We start from the raw sequence: 26,249 nt of genomic DNA, 5'->3' as shown, positions 1-26,249 counted from the left end.
TATTCTCTATGTGGAGTGCGGCTCTGCGGGTGGAGGTAGGTGCTGGAGGCTCCATTATTCTCTATGTGGAGTGCGGCTCTGCGGGTGGAGGTCGGTGCTGGAGGCTCCATTATTCTCTATGTGTAGTGCGGCTCTGCGGGTGGAGGTCGGTGCTGGAGGCTCCATTATTCTCTATGTGGAGTGTGGCTCTGCGGGTGGAGGTCGGTGCTGGAGGCTCCATTATTCTCTATGTGGAGTGTGGCTCTGCGGGTGGAGGTCAGTGCTGGAGGCTCCATTATTCTCTATGTGGAGTGCGGCTCTGCGGGTGGAGGTAGGTGCTGGAGGCTCCATTATTCTCTATGTGGAGTGCGGCTCTGCGGGTGGAGGTAGGTGCTGGAGGCTCCATTCTCTATGTGGAGTGCGGCTCTGCGGGTGGATGTAGGTGCTGGAGGCTCCATTATTCTCTATGTGGAGTGCGGCTCTGCGGGTGGAGGTAGGTGCTGGAGGCTTTATTATTCTCTATGTGGAGTGCGGCTCTGCGGGTGGAGGTCGGTGCTGGAGGCTCCATTATTCTCTATGTGGAGTGCGGCTCTGAGGGTGGAGGTCGGTGCTGGAGGCTCCATTATTCTCTATGTGGAGTGTGACTCTGCGGGTGGAGGTCAGTGCTGGAGGCTCCATTATTCTCTATGTGGAGTGTGACTCTGCGGGTGGAGGTCGGTGCTGGAGGCTCCATTATTCTCTATGTGGAGTGCGGCTCTGCGGATGGAGGTCGGTGCTGGAGGCTCCATTATTCTCTATGTGGAGTGCGGCTCTGCGGGTGGAGGTCGGTGCTGGAGGCTCCATTATTCTCTGTGGAGTGTGGCTCTGCGGGTGGAGGTCGGTGCTGGAGGCTCCATTATTCTCTGTGTGGAGTGCGGCTCTGCGGGTGGAGGTCGGTGCTGGAGACTCCCCATTACTGGGCGCGGGGGGCATTAACCCCTTCAGCACTGAGACACTTTGGGGTCTCTGTGTGGTGTGAACAGTGACGTAACAGCTGTGGACAGAATGCGGCTTCGCTGGTTCCCAAGTCCATATTAGATCCATTTAGACAACTGCAGGATGAGAGGACAGAAGCCCAAAGAAGTTCCCACACAATGTGATTATTTCTCTCCTAGCTCCGCTCCAGCACAATAATGTAGATACTAGTGATGAGTGAGCCGCTCTCCACTACTCGATCAGGCATCGGGAGCTCGGACAAGCTTGTTACTCGATTATCGCAGGTGATGGAGCGCCATGCTCGAGTTCCCAGCCAATAAACATGCTGGGATTGCCCGCCATATACGGTAAGGCTGTAGTCATGTTGGCTACTGACATTACTGTGACTGTCCGGCCGCATCACGTTATCGGGTTTATAGAAGACCCAGTGACGCGATGCTTGGCACACCGTCCTCAGGAGGCTGCTCAGGGAGAGTTGTTATAGAAGGGAGCTCTTAGATAATTGTTCGCCCCCTAAATATTATAATGCTGTATCCTTTAGTGTCTTTCATGTGGCCCTAGGGTGTATTTAACCCCGAAGCCTGTTTTCACCTTCCTGACCAGGCCAATATTTTCAATCCTGACCACTGTCACTTTATGACGTAATAACTCTGGACGCTTCAGTGGATCCCACTGATTTTGAGACTGTTTTCCTCATGACATATTGTACTTCATGATAGTGGTAAAACTTCTTTGATATGGTTTACATTTATTTCTTAAAAAATTGCAATTTAGGCAAAAATTTTGGTAAATTTTGCAATTTTCAAACGTTTAATTTTTATGCCCTGAAATCAGAGATCAAAGTTTCATAGGTCACTCCCAGTCACGCTGCGCTCTGCAATAGCGGTGATTTCAGTAACATGATTGATGTCATCACCGCTCTCGCCTGTCTCGCGGAGCGCAGCCTGACTGGGAGCTGTACATCAGCTGTCGTCACAAGCAACGTTTCATGGGGACATCATGGAAAAGGAGTTGTGGTGTGAAAACACACCTGCTGCAATGGCTCGGACGCCTTTTATAAGCCAGCATTGTATCCCTTGGGTGTTCCTTGTATAGTGATTGTCACATGAAAACAAGATCCCAAATGTCAGAACCAATACACATACGTGACATAAAGATAATAAATGACACAAGAAACAACAAAAAAGGTAAAGAAACAAACAACCACGCACGTCCATAGAGTGACAGGATTATAACCTACTAATACTAGAAATATATTGCACAGGGGATATCGCAGCCAATTCCCACAAGAAGAATCCTGGAAACATAGAATTAGAAATGATTCTTTCTCCACAGTTTCTATAGGAGTTAATACATTCCTGATTCCGGGGAGTAATAGAAATACGGCAGAAAACAGAGGAAGAAATTTCAGAGAAGAAGCTTCATAGAAAGACCTTGAAGTTACAGACGCCATTTAACCCTTTGGGAGAAAATGATTCCAGCACTTAACCGAGTAAATCCCACCAGGACTGTAGCAGGTAAAGACCCCAATATCCACAGGTGTCCCTTCTAATTGGGGGGAAACTATCACCTCTAATAATAATTGGACAGTTCTGACAAACACTGAAAAGTGCCCCTTTATGGAGGTGACAGAAAGTCTATTTAGTCTCTTTAGCTTCATAGTATCAGCTCTAATCCAATGGTGAGAGAGCGATTTACCCTGAAGAGTCACAAATTGTGGGGGTTTTTATAAAATGTTATATTTAGGGGGTTGTGTTGTCTCCTTATAAAAATCACAATGGTTTTCTACCTTTTCCGCTGAAAGATACAAACGACCCAACTATGAAAGATGGACGTCATGATTCAGACTGGGTTTTGAGTCCTGTTTGACCTTTCTCCCGGTCTGGTCATGTTAAGAATTAAACTTTTCCAGCCTCAGTCTGGGTTCAGGTTGGCTATTTATCGTTGCTGCTTCCTGCAGGCGATGTCAGTTATAGTTCTGCCTAGGGCATGAGTAGCGGACTCTGTTACATCCTGATTTGTCCTGCTGCTATTCCTGACTCGACCCGCGTCTGTGTTATTCCGTGCTCCCTGTCCTGACTCTGTGTGTCCCCTTTGTGTCTGGACTTCTTGGTACTTGAACTTGGCTTGGACCCTGACCTGCTTTTGTCTTAGGCATTTCTTCTCCTGACCGTTATTGATCCCCTGCGCTACAGTGTGTTGCTTGACTCGGCTTGCTTGACTGTTCTGCTGCCCCCTGTGGTGGCCTCGCTTGAAGCACGACAGGCCTACTCTGTTTAGGTGCAGTCCTGCTTCCACTCTATTGCCATCTAGTGGAGCCTCCACTGCAGCAAGTGTGATAACGGGAAGCAAGAAATCATGTATTACTCTCATACTACGATGCCCCCACACAGTATAATGATCCCACAGTACCACCATCCTCATTTTTACTTTATCACTGAGAGGAAAGTGCTGGAGGCTCACAGAGTATAATCCTAAGATAATTTTTATTTAATCAATTTAAAATACATCTATGGTGAGATATGGATCACCCCCAGGGCAGGTGTTCGGATTACACGGTACCAAGCCAGTGTCTCAAAGGGATGTTTTGCGGTGGCAGTGACCCGGTCCGTGGCCCTGGGTGTCCATGTAAAATAGGTAGAATGGAATAAAGTTTATAGATAGATAATTTGTGACGCCACCTGTGGTACTCAGCAATGAAGGTGTTAAGACGACGCTGTGGTACAGATCCTCTGGGACAGATGGTGTGGCGCAGCAAAGATGTAATAGCTCTCCACAGGTAGAGCTGTAGTCCCAGGTCAGTGATAGAAGATGTTGAGGTAGATGGTGTAGTGTTAGGCACAGAGATGTAGCCGTGCTGAGTAAGTTAGCGCAGGAAGAAGGCAATGACACAACTGAGTGCACTTCCAATTCTTTTACTCACGTTTCTGGCACAGACAGGTGGCCGCTTCAATGCTGCAGCCTCCAGGTCAGGGACTCGGCCAACTCTCAGGCAGATGGATTAACCCTTCCAGCACTCCCTTCCAAATGTGCCTTTTCTGAACGTCTCCTTTCTAGCGCTAATCTGAAGTACTTGTAGTTCTGAATTACACTCAAGTTCCTCCTTCTTGATGTTACTTAAACTCCGCTCGTATGACAGGCAGCTGTAGCCTGCTTCGGGGACTCCATACAGTCATGTCCCGGATCACACATGTTGCTGCTGTGTCTTCGATTCTTAGGTGGGAATAAAGCAGTCACAACTTCTATTCCACCGGTTTCTGCTGCAGGATCATTAGTATCACACACAGCCAGCCTCGGATACCGGTGCCTGGCCTTGGCGCATTAAACTTATACAAGGGCTCTGCACTAGCCCTAGTGCCCAGTCTCTTTCCTCCTCACGTTCCTTGCTTATCTATCTTCCTTCTGAACAACTGATCCTTCTTTCTTCCTCTTTCCTTGCAAGCAGCTCCAGCTCACAGGAGGCTGCTGCATCCTTTCCCTCCTTCCCACATAGGGGAACTGACTTAACTTCCTGTCAACTTTCCCATCTAGTGTTTCTAAGCTCCACCCACCACCCAGCACCCTTCATGAACCAAAGCAGCTGCCATAAAGGGTGCTCTGCTGTTCTAAGGTGTCTGTGCTGGATGTGGGTGCTGGAGTCTGGTCAGGTGTTACCATCTTACCTGGGAAGTGGGATACTACACCTCAGGAGGCGGTGCAGTACCTCTGTGGTGGCTGACCCCTCAGGGATGAAACGGATAAAGAGACTGCTAAGCAAAAAAAATGCTATGTAGCAAATTGGTAGAAATTATATTAAAACAGCTTTTAATTAGCCCTTTAAAAGCAATGAATGTTGCAATGAATGACAAATACAAGTGCACACAGTGATAGTGTATAGTGCTCAAATAAAAACAAACCGTGTTGTACCGCCTCGGTGTCCTATGCCAAAGGACAATAATTGGTTGTACAGTATATCACAGGCCTATGTGTCCCATCATATGCCAGGTATTATAACCATATAGACACAAATAGCCAAATTACTGGACCTATAAACTAGCTGTGAACCACCTACAGCGTTAAGTCTCTATTAATGATATTTTTATTTCAGACATGCACATTGGACCTTAGCTTATCCACCTTGTCTCAGCATATATGTATGTGCGCTATCTACCAATACAGCATATATTGCACATTGCCCATGGAACAGCAAAGTATCAGGGTATTAGAATCATAGAATCATAGATCATAGATTCTATTAGTTCCTCTATACACATTGCATTATCCTGCTCACATGACAATCTTATAGCAAAAACCGCTGTACTTATCTTGTCTTGCGTTCGTTACAAAAAGGAGATGAACAGGTTCAGCATACTATATAATGCCCATAATAGTGACCTAATCTCCACACGTGTCACCCAACGCGTTTCATCTGGATTAGAATCATCAGGGGTGTCCTGACATCTTGTCTTGAGGCGTGGCACGCCCGTTCTAAATTAGCTGATTCTTATAGATAGCAGCATATCGCGGCTTAACGCCGCTTCCGGTAGCCGTGAATGGCACTTCCGGTTTGTGTGTAACGCTGCAGACCGCGCTCATTACTTGCCCCACTTCCTGGGTGCTTTGTCAATTACTGCACGTCATATCCGGGCTGGACACCGCCGACACACATGCCCCATTTCCTGGGCGTCCACAGCGGCTTCAGAAGTCCGGACTTAGTCAAATCGCGTCATAGGGATAAAAATCACATGACGCCCAAGTATCCATGGAGACCCACTGCATTATCACATTTGGTGTAATGGTACTCAATGGTTTATCATGTATAATACCTGGATAATCAGCAGTGCAAGCTTCATCAAAATACAATAGGATATTTATGATGCTTTCACATGCACATTTTGATTAATAGAAACAGCGGCTAAAAAATACCTTTAGCGCCAGTTAACCCACTATGTGGACATTTCCAGTGATTCCCTAGTACGTTCTGGTATGCACCATATCAGAGTTAAAAAGCAGAGATAGACTACTTCAGAATAGGGAAATACGGCTATGATGAAGATTTAGTGATTTGGGGAATATGTTGGATGAAAAAGGCAGGGCACCACAGACCTCCTTGGTATCTGTAGGAATTATAGAAAGGGTGCTCACTCAATCTAGCCCTGTTAATCCCTCTCTATCTGTTCCCTACCTCACGCGGAGGTTGGCACCCTAAAAACCTGCGCAAGTGGTGCCCCCACTCGTCGACGGCACTCCCTGTTACGCCACGCTCACCAGGAGGCGGGGCTTCGGTCCCGACGTCTCTCCCTCCGGTACGGCGGTCCCTCGGGGGCTCCCGTCGGGTGCGCACACGCAGCTCTCGTCCCCGGGGTTCCTCCCCCATATCACGTTTGCTCTTGCGCTCTCCTGTCAGTGCTGTATAGGGGTCGGTCCTCTCTATGGTAATGGAGGACCTGACCCGGAACCTGTAGTGGTCATGTGCTTTCTGGCTAGGTCCTGACCAGGAACCAGTAGGAGTCATGTGCTATATCAGGCGACCTCCCCCTAGGGGAGGTGCCTGATTATTGTTGTGCTTCCTGGCTGGGACATCTGTGTCTCTGCCAGGCTGTTCGCTGTACTCAGGTCCTCTGTTCCGCCTTGTGTTCTCGGTGCTCCTGGGCACCCTTTCTGAACTTCAATTCCGCTCTGTCTTTGCTTAGTCATGCCCTCTGGCATCCTCTCAGATCTTGTGCTCTGTCTCTTGCTCCGCTGTGCCTCTGGGTACTCTCTCTGTCCCTATACTCTAAGACTCCTCCTGGTACGACTGCTGCTTCATTCTGTACTCTGTCGTGCTCCTCGCACCAGTCTTGCTGGGTTTATCTCCCGGCGTATTCCTCGCCACACGCCATACGTGCTCACATCTACCTGTTTCGCACTATCCTATAATTAGCGCACTTCCGTGTACACACCTGGTGTTCCTAGTATCCAGTACCGTCCCTCAGTCATACCCATCCGTGTCTCCTGTGAGCCGTCCCTCTTGGTACCGGATGTTGCGGCTCTGACCTCTGCGGTCCTGCCCCTAACGATCCCTGTATAGGGGTCGGTCATTGTCCTGGCGCTTGGTCAGGAAAGGGCAACAGATCTGGGAAGGAGAACCCTGATCCTCACCCCCTTGTCCTGACTTCAACATTCACCAAATGTGGAGGGTGGGAGCTGCCCAAAAGAGCAAGAAAGGCCCCTGGATGCGCCGTGTCAGAGCAGTTGCTTGTGGATTTATAGTAGTTCCGTCATTCGCTAACCGGTCTGTGACATGTGACTTCGAGAAGGAGACTGAGAGTCAGTCACCACACCTGTCAAGCAACCGCTCCGTGACGTGTGACTTCGTCGAGAAGGAGGCTGAGAGTCAGTCTCCACATCTGTCAAGCAACCAGCCTGTGACTTGTGACATTGTCGAGAAGGGGGCTGAGAGTCAGTCTCCACATCCTTCAAGCAACCGGTCTGTGACGTGTGACTTTGTCGAGAAGGGGGCTGAGAGTCAGTCTCCACACCTGTCAAGCAACCGGCCTGTGACTTGTGACATTGTCGAGAAGGGGGCTGAGAGTCAGTCTCCACATCCGTCAAGCAACCGGTCTGTGACGTGTGACTTTGTCGAGAGGGAGGCTGAGAGTCAGTCTCCACATCTGTCAAGTAACCGGCCCAAGGTTATTACCATGGCTTCCGTTAAGTTGACATCCTAGCGCCCGGGGGAAACCTTTGTCTCTAAAAGTAAGGGTGTGTTATTCTGGGCACATTCTTCTCCGTCTGCTGGCCATATTGGTGTCAAGAAGACACTCTCCCGTTTATTCCACTATTACTGGTGGCCGTCTATTGCTCAGGATGTCAAAGACTTTGTGGCTGCTTGTCCGTTGTGTGCCAAGAAGGAAGTTTCCAAGCAACCATCCTCCGACTCTTCGCCTCTTAAAGCTGAATTCACTTCCAATAACTGCCCCACCGATTCGGTCTCCAAGCATGTCAGTGTGCCTCTGCCGGTTTGTCCTGTCTTGGGCGTACCTGCCTCCGACTCTCAGTCCGTGGAGTTCTCCAGGGTGTGGCAGGAGACCAAACTTTCTCTTGGTGAGACTTTGGATCTGATAGGTCCTCATGCAGTTAGGAAGTGTCTGGATCCCGCTCCTAGTGTCAAGGTGTTATTTTCCAGTTCCAGAGAGAGGGGGCATAAAGGAGGGGGTACTGTTACGCCACGCTCACCAGGAGGTGGGGCTTCGGTCCCGACGTCTCTCCCTCCGGTACGGCGGTCCCTCGGGGGCTCCCGTCGGGTGCGCATGCGCAGCTCTCGTCCCCGAGGTTCCTCCCCCATGTCGCGTTTGCGCTTGCGCGCTCCTGTCAGTGCTGTATAGGGGTCGGTCCTCTCTATGGTAATGGAGGACCTGACCCGGAACCTGTAGTGGTCATGTGCTTTCTGGCTAGGTCCTGACCAGGAACCAGTAGGAGTCATGTGCTATATCAGGCGACCTCCCCCTAGGGGAGGTGCCTGATTATTGTTGTGCTTCCTGGCTGGGACGTCTGTGTCTCTGCCAGGCTGTTCGCTGTACTCAGGTCCTCTGTTCCGCCTTGTGTTCTCGGTGCTCCTGGGCACCCTTTCTGAACTTCCATTCCGCTCTGTCTTTGCTCAGTCATGCCCTCTGGCATCCTCTCGGATCATCTTGTGCTCTGTCTCTTGCTCCGCTGTGCCTCTGGGTACTCTCTCTGTCCCTATACTCTAAGACTCCTCCTGGCACGACTGCTGCTTCATTCTGTACTCTGTCGTGCTCCTCGCACGCGTCTTGCTGGGTTTATCTCCCGGCGTATTCCTCGCCACACGCCAGACGTGCTCACGTCTACCTGTTTCGCACTATCCTATAATTAGTGCACTTCCATGTACACACCTGGTGTTCCTAGTATACAGTACTGTCCCTCAGTCATACCCATCCGTGTCTCCTGTGAGCCGTCCCTCTTGGTACCAGCTGTCGCGGTTCTGACCTCTGCGGTCCTGTCCCTAACGATCCCTGTATAGGGGTCGGTCATCACCTGGCGTGCTCGGCCCAGGGGCTCCAGATCCGTGACCCAGAGGGTCCACTCTTGGACGTTGTCTGCTGCTGAACGTCACACTCCCTAAGTAATATAAACCTATTAATAGCTCCCTACAAGAAGGAAGAAAAGGAGAGTATCTCATTGAGTCCCTTTGGGTGTGAGGTTTGCACCCAAACCCTAAACTCTCTCTTTGTCTTGCCGACGTATTCTAGGCCGCATCTACAGGTGATCTTATATACAACTCCCATTAGGATAGGAGAGCATCACAGGGACGTCAATAACAAACGCGACACACCGGTAGCTAACCACATCAATCAAACACACAAGGGGGATGTAAAGGCTGTCAGTTTCATGGGAATAGAGAAGATCCCTAAAAATCAAAGAGGAGGTGATTGGGACAAACGGATCCTCCAGAGAGAAACCTATTGGATCTTTTCCCTGTAAACCTCACACCCAAAGGGACTGAATGAGATACTCTCCTTTTCTTCCTTCTTGTAGGGAGCTATTACTAGGGTTATATTACTTAGGGAGAGCCGTCGACGAGTGGGGGCGCCACTTGCGCAGGTTTTTAGGGTACCAACCTCCGCGTGAGGTAGGGAACAGATAGAGAGGGATTAACAGGGTTAGATTGAGTGAGCACCCTTTCTATAATTCCTACAGATACCAAGGAGGTCTGTGGTGCCCTGCCTTTTTCATCCAACATATTCCCCAAATCACTAAATCTTCATCATAGCCGTATTTCCCTATTCTGAAGTAGTCTATCTCTGCTTTTTAACTCTGATATGGTGCATACCAGAACGTACTGGGGAATCACTGGAAATGTCCACATAGTGGGTTAACTGGCGCTAAAGGTATTTTTTAGCGCCTGTTTCTATTAATCAAAATGTGCATGTGAAAGCATCATAAATATCCTATTGTATTTTGATGAAGTTTGCACTGCTGATTATCCAGGTACAGTTGTGGCCAAAAGTATTGACACCCCTGCAATTCTGTCAGATAATACTCAGTTTCTTCCTGAAAATGATTGCAAACACAAATTCTTTGGTATTATTATCTTCATTTAATTTGTCTTAAATGAAAAAACACAAAAGAGAATGAAGCAAAAAGCAAAACATTGATCATTTCACACAAAACTCCAAAAATGGACCAGACAAAAGTATTGGCACCTTCAGCCTAATACTTGGATGCACAACCTTTAGCCAAAATAACTGTGACCAACCGCTTCCGGTAACCATCAATGAGTTTCTTACAATGCTCTGCTGGAATTTTAGACCATTCTTCTTTGACAAACTGCTCCAGGTCCCTGATATTTGAAGGGTGCCTTCTCCAAACTGCCATTTTTAGATCTCTCCACAGGTGTTCCATGGGATTCAGGTCTGGACTCATTGCTGGCCACCTTAGAAGTCTCCAGTGCTTTCTCTCAAACCATTTTCTAGTGCTTTTTGAAGTGTGTTTTGGGTCATTGTCCTGCTGGAAGACCCATGACCTCTGAGGGAGACCCAGCTTTCTCACACTGGGCCCTACATTATGCTGCAGAATTTGTTGGTAGTCTTCAGACTTCATAATGCCATGCACACGGTCAAGCAGTCCAGTGCCAGAGGCAGCAAAGCAACCCCAAAACATCAGGGAACCTTCGCCATGTTTGACTGTAGGGACCGTGTTCTTTTCTTTGAATGCCTCTTTTTTTCTCCTGTAAACTCTATGTTGATGCCTTTGCCCAAAAAGCTCTACTTTTGTCTCATCTGACCAGAGAACATTCTTCCAAAACATTTTAGGCTTTTTCAGGTAAGTTTTGGCAAACTCCAGCCTGGCTTTTTTATGTCTCGGGGTAAGAAGTGGGGTCTTCCTGGGTCTCCTACAATACAGTCCCTTTTCATTCAGACGCCGACGGATAGTACGGGTTGACACTGTTGTACCCTCGTACTGCAGGGCAGCTTGAACTTGTTAGGAAGTTAGTCGAGGTTCTTTATCCAACATCCGCACAATCTTGCGTTGAAATCTCTTGTCAATTTTTCTTTTCCGTCCACATCTAGGGAGGTTAGCCACAGTGCCATGGGCTTTAAACTTCATGATGACACTGCGCACGGTAGACACAGGAACATTCAGGTCTTTGGAGATGGACTTGTAGCCTTGAGATTGCTCATGCTTCCTCACAATTTGGTTTCTCAAGTCCTCAGACAGTTCTTTGGTCTTCTTTCTTTTCTCCATGCTCAATGTGGTACACACAAGGACACAGGACAGAGGTTGAATCAACTTTAATCCATGTCAACTGGCTGCAAGTGTGATTTAGTTATTGCCAACACCTGTTAGGTGCCACAGGTAAGTTACAGGTGCTGTTAATTACACAAATTAGAGAAGCATCACATGATTTTTCGAACAGTGCCAATACTTTTCTCCACTCTCTTTTTTTTATGCTTGGTGTGGAATTATATCCAATTTGGCTTTAGGTCAATTTTTTTTGTGTTTCTTCTCTTAAGACAAATTAAATAAAGATAATAATAACAAAGAATTTGTGTTTGCAATCATTTTCAGGAAGAAATTGAGTATTATCTGACAGAATTGCAGGGGTGTCAATACTTTTGGCCACAACTGTATTACACATGATAAACCATTGAGTAACATTACACCAAATGTGATAATGCAGTGGGTCTCCATGGATACTTGGGCGTCATGTGATTTTTATCCCTATGACGCGATTTGACTAAGTCGGGACTTCTGACGCCGCTGTGGACGCCCAGGAAATGGGGCATGTGTGTCGGCGGTGTCCAGCCCGGATATGACGTGCAGTAATACACAAAGCACCCAGGAAGTGGGGCAAGTAATGAGCACGGTCTGCAGCGTTACACACAAACCGGAAGAACCATTCACGGCTACCGGAAGCGGCGTTAAGCCGCGATATGCCGCTATCTATAAGAATCAGCTAATTTAGAACGGGCGTGCTCCGCCTCAAGACAAGATGTCAGGACACCCCTGATGATTCTAATCCAGATGAAACGCGTTGGGTGACATGTGTGGAGATTAGGTCACTGTTATGGGCATTATATAGTATGCTGAACCTGTTCATCTCCTTTTTGTAACGAACGCAAGACAAGATAAGTACAGCGGTTTTTGCTATAAGATTGTCATGTGAGCAGGATAATGCAATGTGTATAGAGGAAGTAATACCCTGACACTTTGCTGTTCCATGGGCAATGTGCAATATATGCTGTATTGGTAGATAGCGCACATACATATATGCTGAGACAAGGTGGATAAGCTAAGGTCCAATGTGCATGTCTGAAATAACAATATCATTAATAGAGACTTAACGCTGTAGGTGGTTCACAGCTAGTTTATAGGTCCAGTAATTTGGCTATTTGTGTCTATATGGTTATAATACCTGGGATATGATGGGACACATAGGCCTGTGATATACAACCAATTATTGTCCTTTGGCATAGGACACCGAGGCGGTACAACACGGTCTGTTTTTATTTGAGCACTATACACTATCACTGTGTGCACTTGTATTTGTCATTCATTGCAACATTCGTTGTTTTTAAAGGGCTAATTAAAAGCTGTTTTAATATAATTTCTACCAATTTGCTACTTATCTATCAATTTAACATTGGCTAATACACTCCTGCTTCATTGATTAAGCAAAAAAATGGTAGCGTAAAAGACCAGCAAATTACAGTGCTTAGTGGCACAACAACACAGTACACTAGTATAAGTTACACTATCAGATAGAAGCAAGCAAAATTGTGATGGGTCCATTCAGTTAACAATCTGAATTAGATGGCCACAGCCATTAGCCTAATGAAATAGCTGGTAAAATAACTGTCATGACTCTGGACAGGATGGTTCTGCCTCCATCTTGGTCAGGTCAGGGTTAATTTAGTCTGCCTCTCTTTGATTCTGGGGCGGGTATTTAATGTTGGCAGTTCCATGGATTTGGTGTCGGTGATACTTCCGTATCCTCGGTTTGTGGTTGCTGACCCAGGTTACTCGTCCGTCAACGTTGTGCCTCTGTGCTTGTGTGCTTTGCTGTGTATGACCCGGTTTGTCCCCTGACTTTTGCCTCTGAATCCTGCTTTGTACTGCTCTGTCCCTCCTGGTTATCTGACCCCTTGACTTGTCTTTGTTTACTCTTTGTCTTATCCCTAGGTACTACGCTCATTGGCTCTCCTTGACCATGTTTTCTGTCTGCACTCTGCGTGCTCAGTTTCCTTCCTTGTGCTGACGCGCAGTGACTCCACTCCCAGGTCACGTAACTACTTAATGCCAGGTCCTGTGCTCACTGCATTAGTCTCAGGACCTTGCGCGCTGCTTGCCTTGTTCCTGCACTCTCTGCGCTTGTTCATGTGCCCCCTGATGGCGCCCCCTAGACAGCGCCAGTGACACCATATGTGTCATAACAATACCCTTAATCATGGATTAAACAAAAGGGCCCAAAATGAAAGCCATGAAAGGCTTAAAATAAAGCTACTAACTGGTGATGATGTAGGTCTAAGTACTCTCCATCGCCCCAATGCACGATTCATCGCAACTTTATAAGACACCTCCTGATTATACTCTGTGAGCTTCCAGCTCTTTGCTTTCAGTGTTAATATCTAGTCTTTTGAGCTATTTTCATCCATTGTCTATATGATCTCTGTGCATTAGTGTATAGCTCAATTTTATTTTGTAACATTAACATATTATTCTGTTTTTCATGTAATATATGAAAGTCTAAAGATGGGAAAATTTCCCCTAAAAAACATTACATCCAGTGGAAAAAGAAATTGTATATGGAGATATTGGCATCAAATATTTCGTTTCTTGTTCTTACAAACAATCATTTATAAAAGCCTCAAACTTCTGTGTGTGAATCAGAGCTGAGATCTAACGTGATAGAAGATTCCAGTGCGGGGAAGACGGGAAACCTTCATATAGACGGCCGGTGGGGATGGAGTCAGTGATGGACTCTGGACAAATATGTTTCTAGAGCCGTAGTAGAAGATGAAGATGTCGTCCTCCTCATGAAGTAGTTATTTCTCCTGTCACGTGTAATGAATATCTCCTGCAGTATTGCTAATGCCGATTCCAGTGTCGGTAAATGAGACGAGAATTAGCGTTATGGAAGATGAGTCTATGAGAAACGTATTCAGCTGCCGACTCCGAGGGAGAAACTGCTTGTTGTCTGTGGCCTAAATATATAGGTTTTATTAGTAGATGTAAAGAAGGAAACTAAATACTGTAAAATAATAAATCTCCTCATATGTTTCCCTTATTATCTCCAGTAATTGTATTATTACACAGGATTTTTATGATGTTACATCGGCTCTTCTTCTCATTCAGGTCTCTACAATATCGGATCCTCTCTGTGAAGATCTTCTATAGAAGAGAATTTTCCTGATTTACCCATCAAAGATGGATATGGACAGAGACAAGATGGCGGAGAGGATATTACACCTCACCCTAGAGATCCTCTTCCGGCTTACTGGAGAGGTGAGAGATTCTGATGACGTCACATTACATCATTCTTATCTATGGGAATAACAGATGGACAGAACTGGAGAGGTGAGGACTCTGGAAATGTCTGTAGTGAGATTTATTAATGTCTCTCCATTACCAGGATTACACAGTAGTGAAGAAGACCTCTAGTGAGCGCTGTCAGGACCCTGTGTCTGACAAATGGGGAAGACCCCTGAGCCCAATCCCTGGGCCTCCACCTCACCCCCTGATACAAGAGGACATCAATCACCAGAAGATCCTAGAACTCGCCTACAAGATGATTGAGCTGCTGACTGGAGAGGTGACACTGCTGGGAATGCTGGGACATTATACAGTAATGCAATGAAGGGATCGGGGGATGACGGTATCATTGTATGTGTCAGGTTCCTATAAGGTGTCAGGATGTCGCTGTCTATTTCTCCATGGAGGAGTGGGAGTATTTAGAAGGACACAAAGATTTCTACAAGGACATCATGATGGAGGTTCCCCAGCCCCTCACATCACCAGGTAATAGACAGGACTAAATACACACGGCCTATAATTATCTGTGTGTAAATAATGAATTCTGTCCCTGTATGTGTTTCCTCCAGATCTATCCAGTAAGAAGACAACACCAGAGAGATGTCCCCGTCCTCTTCTTCCAGAGGAGTGTAAGCAAGAAGATCTCAATGTTCCTCAGGATCATCAGGTAGATGGAGAGAAGGTGTCATGAGATCTCCTCTATGATGTGTAGACGGCTGTGAAGGTCTTGTGCTCAGTCTTGTTTTATCCACCAGTATTATATGTTTTATACTTGTGTAATGAGAACGGTGGAGATGGCAGGATTAGAGATGATCATAGATGTGACTTCTCCATCTCTCTGTGACTTTTACAATATTTGTTTCAGGGTGAAGATCTGACCCACATTAATACTACAGAGACATATGTGAGGGGTGATGAGTGGTGTAAAGAGGAGATTCCTACATATGACTACCCAGGTGAGTAGTAACCACTAAATGCAGAGAAGTCACAGATTTTTCTCAGTCATCGGCTGTGGCTGCTTTATCGGTTGTGTAGTCCGGCCGTATTACCATGATCACCATTTTGACTCTAGAACACAACATTCTCCTCCATCTAAAACTGTTCAAATGACTTTAGTCATTGAAAGCCCTTTTCTATAGAACTTACAACCTGGTAGATCTACCTACCAACTGAAATGAAAAGACGCTGACCGTTAACCTGTTCAGATCTGTAAACTACAAAGCCAAATGACAGCGTACTTAGATTGTGCTGACAAGTTGTGCCTCTGACACAGTGGGTGCATGATGATGTCACTTCATTGGAGCAGAGCCATCCCCCGGAATCAGTGTGGGAGCGAGGAGGAGAGGTGAGTATTGTGGTTTTTTTTATAGATATATATCCGTCCTGGTTACATAATACCCTATGAGGAGGGCAGCATTATTCCCTATGGGGAGCTATATTATACCCTATAATGGGGACAGAATTATACCCTATGGGGTCAGCTGTGTGATACCCTATGAGGGGGGGCAGCATGATACCCTATGAGGGGAGCAGCATGATACTGTCACAATCCTGTTAGCGCCGACGGCTTCCCATGGCTGAACAGGGTAACTCACCCACCGCTATGAGGCAGCCTGGGGTCAGGAGCTGTAGGGGAGTTCAGGCAGACGGGACGCTCAGGCACAAAGCACAGGCACAACAGGGTCACACACACACTCGGCCAAGGGTCAAAGTATAAGCGAAGAGGAATGACACCACAATGAGGCCATATGAAGCCTGCAGAATCTCAGAGTGAGGCTATCCCGATTAACTCTAGAACTGCCTAATCCCACAAAGTCAGCAAACCATGACAAATACCCTATGAGGGGGGTCAGCATGATAGTTTTCTTTGCATGTCCAATATTTCTTCTTGAAAGTCATCTGATAGCTTAGATTGCCAAGAGCCACCAAGCCACATACTCTAGTTACCCCACAGAGGTTTCACCACTAGTTACTCATTTGTTACTGATGAAGACGGATGAGTTTGATCATTTCTGTAGATGTGTTATTTTCTATATTCAAAGTTTTTGACAACAGTAGTTACTGCCCAAAGGACTCTTATTTAACCACTTTCTGCAAACAGTTTTGTGTTCCTAGTCAGGCTTCATGTTTCAATTCTGACATGTGTCACTCTATGTGGTGATCTTTAGAATTTTTCACCAAAGATATAAGGAAATAAATGGACCATACAAATTATTTTGCAACTTCTTTTGAATCCGACAATACCCCGTACACAGTTGTACACTACTGTCTGGGCACATGGCAGAGATCAGAAGGGAAGGAGCGCCATTTAGCTATTTAATTGCAGATCTTGCTGGAATAGTTTTTCTGACGCAATGTATTGAGGACACTGCTCGTGGTTACCTGGCAGCTCAAAAGATGGCCACCATGAACAAGCTTGGCATTATCTACTCCAGGGATGGTCTTGCTCATCATCCTTATCTCCTCTAGATAGACCTGGACTTAAGGCCCTTTTACATTTAGCGATGCACCAGCGATCCGACCCGGTCAGGATAGCTGGTGCATCGCTAAATGATCGCTAGTGAGCTTTCATACAGAAAGATCTCACAGCGATGCAGCAGCGACGCAGCGCACGATACTTACCATTCACACACAGCGATCCTGCGTCCTCCCGCCCGCCTCCACGCGTCGCTCGTCGTCACAGCAGGAAGCGCCCGACGAGAAATGGAGCCGGACATTCTCGCGCGATCAGCGATGGACAGCGGGGGAGCCGGTCGTTGGTAAGTATCACACATAGCGATATCGCTAGCAATATCGCTATAACGTCACAAAACCAGTGACGTTTTAGCGATATTGCTAGCGATATCGCTTAGTGTAAAACCCCCTTTACACAGATACTCCTAGGCTTGAGCCATGGTGATACCTGCTGTTCTGTGGAGTGCGATGGAAGGAAGAATTGTCAGGTAGCCGGGTCAGGACCAGGAGGGCAGAGAAAATACAAAAAGAGAAGATGCAAGAGTAGTCAGTAAATGGGCCGTGGTTCACAACTGGAAACAAATTCACAAGCCGAGAGCTGAGCACCGTACTGAACCAGAGGAGCACAACGCTGTGTCTGGCAGATTCCGGCAATATGCTTTGAGCTTTAGTACAGTGACGATATTTTCAATTGGCTGAAGCAGGGAGCAGAATACTTCAGCTGGACAGCACACACACCCATACCACCAGAATGGATGGTACTATAGTTCCCAGGCACCCTAATCTTAATGGCTGGACAGCGCCGGTGCCACCCAGAGCTTCTGGCTCTGACAGCTCCTCCATTAACAGCACTTGCCTGCAGAATGAATACGGCAGCGCCTGGTGACAGAAGCAAATGTCGCAGGAGCAGTTTCCAGAGAGGATGTAGATAAAACTAGGAGGAGAAAAAACGTGCAATAGGGTTTTATCCTATGGCAATAAAGCTGTTAAATAAGGTTATGCTAACCTGATTTATGTCATGTCACCGTCGGACTCGGGGGCTGGTGTTCCTGCCTCGGCCACTAGGAGTCGCCGGACTGTCACGTCGCCTTCAGACTCGGGGGCTGGTGTTCCTGCCTCGGCATCTGGGAGGCGCCGGACTCCTTCAACTGGTGGTGCTGGTAATAGGAGCGCTATATCCTCATGTGGTCCTGCTCCTTTGATGCATGCCTCTGTCATTGGCCATCGCCGTGATTCTCCTGTGGGTGATGGTGGTGACAGGGAAAAGGTCCCTGCGCAGGCGTCTGGTGGGCGCAGGCTTCGCTCTTCTGTCAGAGGTGAAGGGGTTGATGTATCGCCATGTGGCCTGGTCCTGGGGTCCAGATTAGGTCATCAGGTTGTGAGCCTGTGAGGGATAGCCGTATCCTTCAAATACTTTGGAGCCTGTCCTGCAGGCCGCCAGAGATAGTCTTCTTTTCCTCAGTGTTTAATTGCTACTTCTGACTCTGCTACAGCCTGCCGATTTTGTACCTCAGCTGCTCTCCCGGTTTTTAGACTCTGACCTTAGCCTGGATTTTGACTCTGCTACAGCCTGCTGATTTTGTACCTCTGCTGCCTGCCCGGTTTCTGACTTTTGACTTCGGACTACACTTTCGGTCCCGGTTTTCAGTACCTTCCTGGCGACCGTCCTGCTCCGGTCCGCTGCTCTCATAGGCAGCTACCTCTTGGGCTCCGCTGTAATTCCAGAACCTCGTATGGGGGTAAAGGTTCTCGGGGTGCTGTCTTACGTGCAGCTCAGACTTGCAACTGACGGACGTCACAATTTAGTTGTGTATACACAACAATTCCATGGCTTATAAATCCAGATACTACAGGTCCAACGGGTCATCAGACCGAGTAATCACAGATAAGGAGAATTTGTGAATAATCTGCGCTGTTGGTATTACATATAATAGATTCAAGTACAGACAAAGTATTTCCAGATTTTCCTTTATTTAGTCAACGCGTTTCGAAGTGCTACAGTGCATCAGGACAAGAAAACCATAGTTTACCACACATTCCCCAGAGGGAATATGACACACCATTTGTAGAAGCCCTAATATATCAAAATGGCAGAAAACCAGAGGAGCAGAAATCCCGATAAAGTCACTCCATCTTAGAAATTATAACCCTCAGTGAATTCATGTATAGGAGCAGTGAATATTTTGACTCCACAGACGCTTTCAGGAAATTAGCACTCAGTGGATGTTGGAAAGTGAAAATTACACATTTGCCATTTTGTTATCCAACACCTAGTACCCAGATTGTGCTTCAGGAGACACACACACTGTAAATTAAGTGGATTCTTCTCACTTTAATAATGCCAAAAACAGAGATGCTGATGTTTGGGCTCACTGCAAGGCTCCGAAATGAGGGGGAGATTTGACTTTGGGAGAGCAGAAGTTGATGGACTGGTTTATGGAAGCCATGTGTCACAATCTATGTTTGGATCTATGGCAGATCTGGGCTCACATATAACCTTTTTTTCCTTGAAGCCTCTGGCTTAATGTTAGTTTTTGCCCCTGGTGGCTGCTGGGGTTATTACAACCTAGCTGCTGCTAATGGGTTTTGCCCCCGGTGGCCACTGGGGTTATTACAACCTAGTTGCTGCTAATGGGTTTTGCCTCCGGTGGCCGCTAGGGTTACTACACTTTAAATTAGCCAACAGGTGTTAACCATCCCCTCCTTCCTATAAATGGGTGTCAGGTGCTCTGGATCACTGTTGGTGATACTGGTCATTTCCTAACCAACCTTGGAGGAGAGAGGAGCTATTGGGAGCAGTGCTTTGCAGCCCATCCAGAGCTTGGTGTTTCAGCTGTTCAGTTGGAAGCTGTATCCAGGTGGCGTACTCTGTTGCCTCAGGATTTGGCAACAGAGAAAGCTAAGTTTGTTTTTCTCTGTTCGTTATTTTCCCTAGTGTTATATTAGTACAGTGGTGGGACCAGTGTCCGCACTAGCCAGTTCCCTAGTAAGGAATAGGTGCAGGGCTAGTGAGGGACTAGGTATCCTGGTCGGCGACAGGTGAAGAGCCTGTATAGGGAACATTAGGAGTGTTCAGGGACGCAGCCTCAGGAGAGTGCAGGTGTCCCCGTTCCCCATTGTAGGGCCCACCGTTGTAACTGTGTCCCCGGTGTTCCCTTGTTTGTCTTGTCGTTTTAGTTACCGACCTGCTGGTCGCGTCACACAGGACAAGTCACTATGTGACATTATCACCTACCCTTACCAATTTTTTCTGGTGAGCCATGACCCACATACAGGTCTCTACCCAACTGCTTCAGCCCCTCACTGATGAGCTTAGGGTGCTGAGTGGTGAGGTGGTGCATCAGCTGCAGCAGTTGGTGGGGTTTGGGGCCTTGGTTCAGGTGCAGGTTCAGCCAGAACCCAAGATATCCCTCCCTGACAGGTTTTCTGGAGGGAGAGATAAATTCTTGGTTTTTCAGCAGGCCTGTAAGTTATACTTCAGGCTTTGTCCTCGTTCATCAGGGAGTGAGGAACAGCGGGTGGAAATCATTATGTCCCTTATGAAGGGTGATCCCCAATCCTGGGCCTTCTCCCTGCCGGTCGATTCACCATCCTTACGATCAGTGGATGAGTTTTTTGCGGCATTGGCGCTGATGTATGGAGATCCTGACGGCGTCTCCCTGGCGGAAACCCGACTCCGTAAGATCAAGCAGGGAGGCCAACCTGCTGAGGAGTACTGCTCACAGTTTAGAAGGTGGGCCACTGACACGCAGTGGAATGACCCTACACTTAGGAGTCATTTTGTGCAGGGTCTGTCTCCCAAGTTGCAATATACTCTGGTGCAATACGCCGCTCCCAAGTCACTGGAGGCCGCCATGTCCCTTGCCATCTGGGTGGATAGACGCCTCAGGGAGAGACATACACCATATGTGCACCCTATAGTCCTCGCTAGGGAAGAGGACACACCAGTGCGGACGGAGGAACCCATGCAGCTCGGAGTAGTTGGTGCTAAAAAGGGGTTGCCTGTGGTTCGCCGTGGTGTGGGGGTATGTTTTTCCTGTGGGCAGCCTAGCCATTTTATAGGAGCCTGCCCAGTGCGTGCCAAACCTTCGGACGAACCCATACAAGTAGGAGGAGCTAGTTTTCAAACAGTGTCACCTACGGTTCGTGGAGTGGTGGGGGCATGTTTTTACTGTGGGCAGACTGATCATGTCCTCAAAGCCTGCCCAATGCGTGCCAAATTATCTGTACCAGCTAAGAAGCCGTGTGACCCTTGTCGTGTGAAGGAAGACGACCAGGGAGTGTATATTTCCTCCATTTTGCCCTCTCAAGGTACTATGGCAGCAGAAGTGGTGGTTGGCGGGGTACCTGAGGGCATACCGGTGCTTGTGGACAGTGGAGCAGGAGTCAGTCTGGTGGATGCTCACTTTGTCCAGACACATGGCCTGAAGTGTAGGACTCTGGCCAGACCTCTAAGCATCCAGGCCATTGACTCTGTCCCACTGAGCCAGGGGAGGTTGACCCAAGTCATAGAAAATATACATCTGCGTATAGGAACTCGTTTAGAGTCCCTGTCGTGCTACGTCTTGGCAGGAATGCCATCACCTATTGTTTTAGGCCTCCCTTGGTTGGAGAAACACAACCCAGTCATAGATTGGCGGTTTAGGGAAGTAGTCAGCTGGGATCAGTCATGTGAGGGCTGCTGCCTGGGGGCTACGGTCTCTGCCATCTCTCTACAACCGTCCCCTTCTCCAGTGGGGGCAGCAGAGGTGCTGCCGGGGAGTAGGGGCAAGTCTCAACCCTCGCCATTAGCCAACCCTGAGAGGCGGAGGCCTCGTAGGAGGAGGGGTCAGAGGAGGGTGGTGGTTCCCTCTGTGAATTGCGGGGGTGTGAGTGTGGTGACACAGGGGGACGCCTCTGTTGTCAGTTCCGTAAAGAGTTCACGGTCTTGTAGCAAACGTATGTGTGGCAATAAACGTTCAGGTCCGAACCTGTGTGTGAACGAGTATGTATGGGTGGCTACCAAAAACATCCAGTGGAAGTGCGCTGCTGGGGTCTGGAGTTCTCAGGTGATCGGGCCGTATCGGGTGTCAGCCATCCTCGGCCCGGGGACTTACCAGCGGGAGTTACCCCCAAATATGCCCATACACAACTCATTCCCCAGGTCGGCGCTCTGGAGATTTGTGGTGCCTCCGGAGCATACATTGCCACTTCCATCTGCCCACATTTGCCATAAACCTGAGAGTCGGGGAGTAGGGTTGCTGAAGTGAACTCTGGTGGATCTGGGCATCCTCACTGTGGGTTGTTTCCCGGTGAGGTGCGGTTTTGATGGTCCAGAGGCCCCTCATTGAGAGGGGGGTACTGTCACAATCCATGTATGGATCTGTGGCAGATCTGGGCTCACATATAACCTGTTTTTTCCTTCAAGCCTCTGGCTTAATGTTAGTTTTTGCCCCCGGTGGCCGCTGAGGTTATTACAACCTAGTTGCTGCTAATGGGTTTTCCCTCTGGTGGCCGCTGGGGTTACAACACGTTAAATTAGACAGCAGGTGTTAACCCTCCCCTCCTTCCTATAAATGGGTGTCAGGTGCTCTGGATCACTGTTGGTGATACTGGTTATTTCCTAACCAACCTTGGGGGAGAGAGGAGCTATAGGGAGCAGTGCTTTGCAGCTCATCCAGACCTTTGGTGTTTCAGCTGTTCACTTGAAGCTGTATCCAGGTGCCGTACTCTGTTGCCTCAGGACTTGGCAACAGAGAAAGCTAAGTTGTTTGTTTTTTCCTGTTCGTTTTTTCCCTAGTGTTATATTAGTACAGCGGCGGGACCAGTGTGTGCACTAGCCAGTTCCCTAGTAAGGAATAGGTGCAGGGCTAGTAAGTATCCTGGTCGGCGACAGGTGAAAAGCCTGTATAGGGAACATTGGGAGTGTTCAGGGACACGGCCTCAGGAGAGTGCAGGAGGTGTCCCCGTTCCCTTGTAGGGCCCACCTTTATAACTGTGTCCCCGGTGTTCCCTTGTTTGACTTGTCGTTTTAGTTACCGACCTGCAGGTCGCGTCACACAGGACAAGTCAATATGTGACACCATGTAGCTTTTCAAGAGTCTGTAACCCACTAATAATGTGGAAACCTCTAGTTTTCCACTGACAGATGGACCTTACTGGGGCCTTATTTTTTGAAGGATGAGTAGAAGCTTTTAATAGTATTATTTTCGCCAACATAACATTGCTTGGTGGTTTTTTATTCCATATTTGGGAGGTAGAATGAACAAACAGTTGAACACTACGCTCTACTGGTTCGTCCTATGAGGTTTTCTATTAGACTGTGAACTGTCATTTTCTTGGTGAATGATTCTATATTTTTAAATAAACTGTCCATAAAAATGGCAAGTTAAGTAGAAATATTCAAAAATATAAATTGCAAGGATATTTTATTAAAAAATAATTGTTTTTATTCTTGGCAGATGACTGTAACAGGAGATCAGAGAAACAGCTGGCATCTTCAATTTTTAAATCAGATGATCCAAAGATCTTACAGAATACAACTGAAGTGAATGCAATTACCCCTGATATACCATCATCCCTTCACTGCAAAGATCTACCATCTGATCCACTGAAACAGGTCCTGTCTTTTGATTCTTTACCGGCTATTAAGGAAAATCAAAGTCACAAAATAAGCATTAAAACAAAATTTGCTCCTAAAGCAAAGGAGCCATTTTCATGTTCAGAATGTGGAAAATGTTTTAACCAGAAAAAGCAACTTGATAGCCACCAGAGAACTCACACAGGGGAGAAGCCATATTCATGTTCAGAATGTGGGAAATATTTTATCCAGAAGTGTGTTCTTGTTAGACATCAAAGAACTCACACAGGGGAGAAGCTTTTTTCATGTTCAGAATGTGGGAAATGTTTTAACCAGAAATCAGATTGTTGTAGGCACCAGAGAACCCACACAGGGGAGAAGCCATTTTCATGTTCAGTGTGTGGGAAATGTTTTAGAGAGAAATCAAGTCTTCTCAAACATCAGAGGACTCACACAGGGGAGAAGCCATTTTCATGTTCAGAATGTGGGAAATGTTTTACAGAGAAATCAAGTCTTCTCAAACATCAGATGACTCACACAGGGGAGAAGCCTTTTACATGTTCAGAATGCGGGAAATGTTTTACAGAGAAATCAAGTCTTCTCAAACATCAGATGACTCACACAGAGGAGAAGCCTTTTTCATGTTTAGAATGCAGCAAATGTTTTAAATGGAAAACAAATCTTGATAGCCACCAGAGAACCCACAGAGGGGAGAAGACTTTTTCATGTTCAGAATGTGGGAAATGTTTTACAGGGAGATCAGGTCTTATCAAACATCAGAGAACTCACACAGGGGAGAAGCCTTATTCGTGTTCAGAATGTGGCAGATGTTTTACATGGAGATCAAATCTTATCAAACATCAGAGAACTCACACAGTGGAGAAGCCTTATTCATGTTCAGAATGTGGGAAATATTTTACACAGAGGTGGATTCTTGTTAGACATCAAAGAACCCACACAGGGGAGAGGCTTTTTTCATGTTCAGAATGTGGGAAATTTTTTAACCAGAAATCAGATGTTGTTATACACCAGAGAACCCACACAGGGGAGAAGCCATTTTCATGTTCAGAGTGTGGAAAATGTTTTAACCGGAAATCAGATTTTGTTAAGCACCAGGGAACCCACACAGGCGAGAAGCCTTATTGATGTTCAGAATGTGGGAAAAGTTTTATAAAGAAATCAAATCTTATTGCACATCAGAAAATTCACATTAAGATTTAACTTGTTTAGAGTGAGGGCGATTTTTTAACTTGAAATCACATCTTGTTAAACACCAGAGCAATCACACAAGGGAGAAGCCTTTTTCATGTTCAGAATGTGGGAAATGTTTTAACCAGAAAGCACATCTTGATAGCCACTGGAGAACCCACAAAGGGAAGAATGCCGCAACTACACGCAACACATTTAGAAAGGAGCTAGCTGCAACAACTAAAATCACCAATTTGGACCTAGCTTCCTAATAGGCCATTGAGGGGTTTCTAATACCTCCTGAGGAACCAGAGAGGGGGGCTGCATGACACTGTCAACAAGAGGAAAGGAAAGTGTGAAGTAGTATGCGAAAATTCTATCTGAAAAACTGAAAGACATTCATATAGGGCAAAGAAATCAAGCTAAGGAGAACCAAAAATGAAATGAACAGGCATAACCTCCTAGAAACCTATGGCAGGAGGAAAAGGTGCTGCGGGGATCTAAAAGACTCCTTTCAAGAATACATGTGGATTTTACCAAGCAAGGTAAACCTCTTAGATGAAGTAGAGATGTGACTCAGAGTCACACTTTAACTTCTGATTATTGTTTAAGAACGTGGATCCTAAAGCTGGATCGTGTGATGTGGCCTTATAAGTGACTAATAGAGGGGTGACAATACATTGGGATCGCATCTCTCTTTTTATGCACCCTAAAGTCTTGTTTGCTTTTGCGGCTGCTACTTGATATTGAGTACTGCTGCTCTCTTTACTTGTAATCAGAATACTCAAGTCCTTCTCCTGTTCTGTAGTCCTGAGTATGCTTCCATTTAATGTATATGCAGCAGTAGGATTACTCTGACCTAGGTACATTACTCTACATTTATCAGTATTTAATCTCTTTTGACATGTGTTTTCCCATTCAGACCTTTTATTAAGATCATATTGTAATATTGTACTGTCCAGGTCAGTTTTTAATAACCTACATAGTTTGGTGTTGTCAACAAAGACTCTTACCCCTGAGGAAGCTACATTGCTGTGGCGTAACGCGTGGGGTCCGTGACTCTCTCCCTCTTCCCACTTCATATTGAGGGTTGCATTCCTTGTGGTTCTGATGAATAATTTAGATTTAACACTTTGATAAGGGATTTATATCTTACCCTTCTATATTACACTGGGTTCATATTATCCTTACAGGCACCTTAGTGTATTTTACATTTACGTCAAACTGCACTATTGCTTATCTGGGCCTTTGGGGAACCCTTGTTTATTGGAGTTACATTTTTGCATGAAATTTTGCTATTTTCGGAGTCAGTCTTTTTTACGTTGTTTATTATGACATGATGATTGTGCTTTGTTATAAAATATATTCCCCCTACCTTCTTGTCTGCTTTTATTTGCTTTTATACTCATTCCTGTATATGTTTTGGTATCAATAAAGTTTCTTTTTCATTTTTTGGACATCCCAGCTTATATTGTTTTACTTTTGGTTATTGGTTTACCAACACAGTCTAGTGCGGTTGGTGGCCGCCAGACAAGAAGAGATTCGAACTAGAGTAATGTAAGTTTAAAAAATAAATGTT

The 26,249-nt window shown here is 46.6% G+C and overlaps 2 protein-coding genes across 2 annotated transcripts in view; both read left to right on the top strand.

Annotated features, from left to right (window-relative positions):
- Nucleotides 1–26,044, top strand: part of LOC141094149 (uncharacterized) — a 454,882-nt gene extending 428,838 nt beyond the window's left edge. Inside the window, exons 4-7 of the mRNA XM_073579900.1 lie at nucleotides 14,832–14,955; nucleotides 15,039–15,136; nucleotides 15,335–15,425; nucleotides 23,364–26,044. Of these exons, the coding sequence (XP_073436001.1) occupies nucleotides 14,832–14,955; nucleotides 15,039–15,136; nucleotides 15,335–15,425; nucleotides 23,364–24,628 (1,578 nt within the window). The 3' untranslated portion in view covers nucleotides 24,629–26,044. The remainder of the gene's footprint in view (nucleotides 1–14,831; nucleotides 14,956–15,038; nucleotides 15,137–15,334; nucleotides 15,426–23,363) is intronic.
- Nucleotides 1–26,249, top strand: part of LOC141094141 (uncharacterized) — a 392,749-nt gene that overhangs the window by 82,780 nt on the left and 283,720 nt on the right. The window lies entirely within an intron of this gene.

The sequence above is a fragment of the Dendrobates tinctorius genome, unplaced genomic scaffold (genome assembly GCF_039654945.1).
Source record: "Dendrobates tinctorius isolate UK_male_01 unplaced genomic scaffold, ASM3965494v1 ptg000063l, whole genome shotgun sequence".
Classification (NCBI taxonomy): Eukaryota; Metazoa; Chordata; class Amphibia; order Anura; family Dendrobatidae; genus Dendrobates; species Dendrobates tinctorius.
The sequence above is the reverse complement of the archived record's forward strand: the minus strand, read 5'-3'. Positions and strand labels throughout refer to the sequence as shown.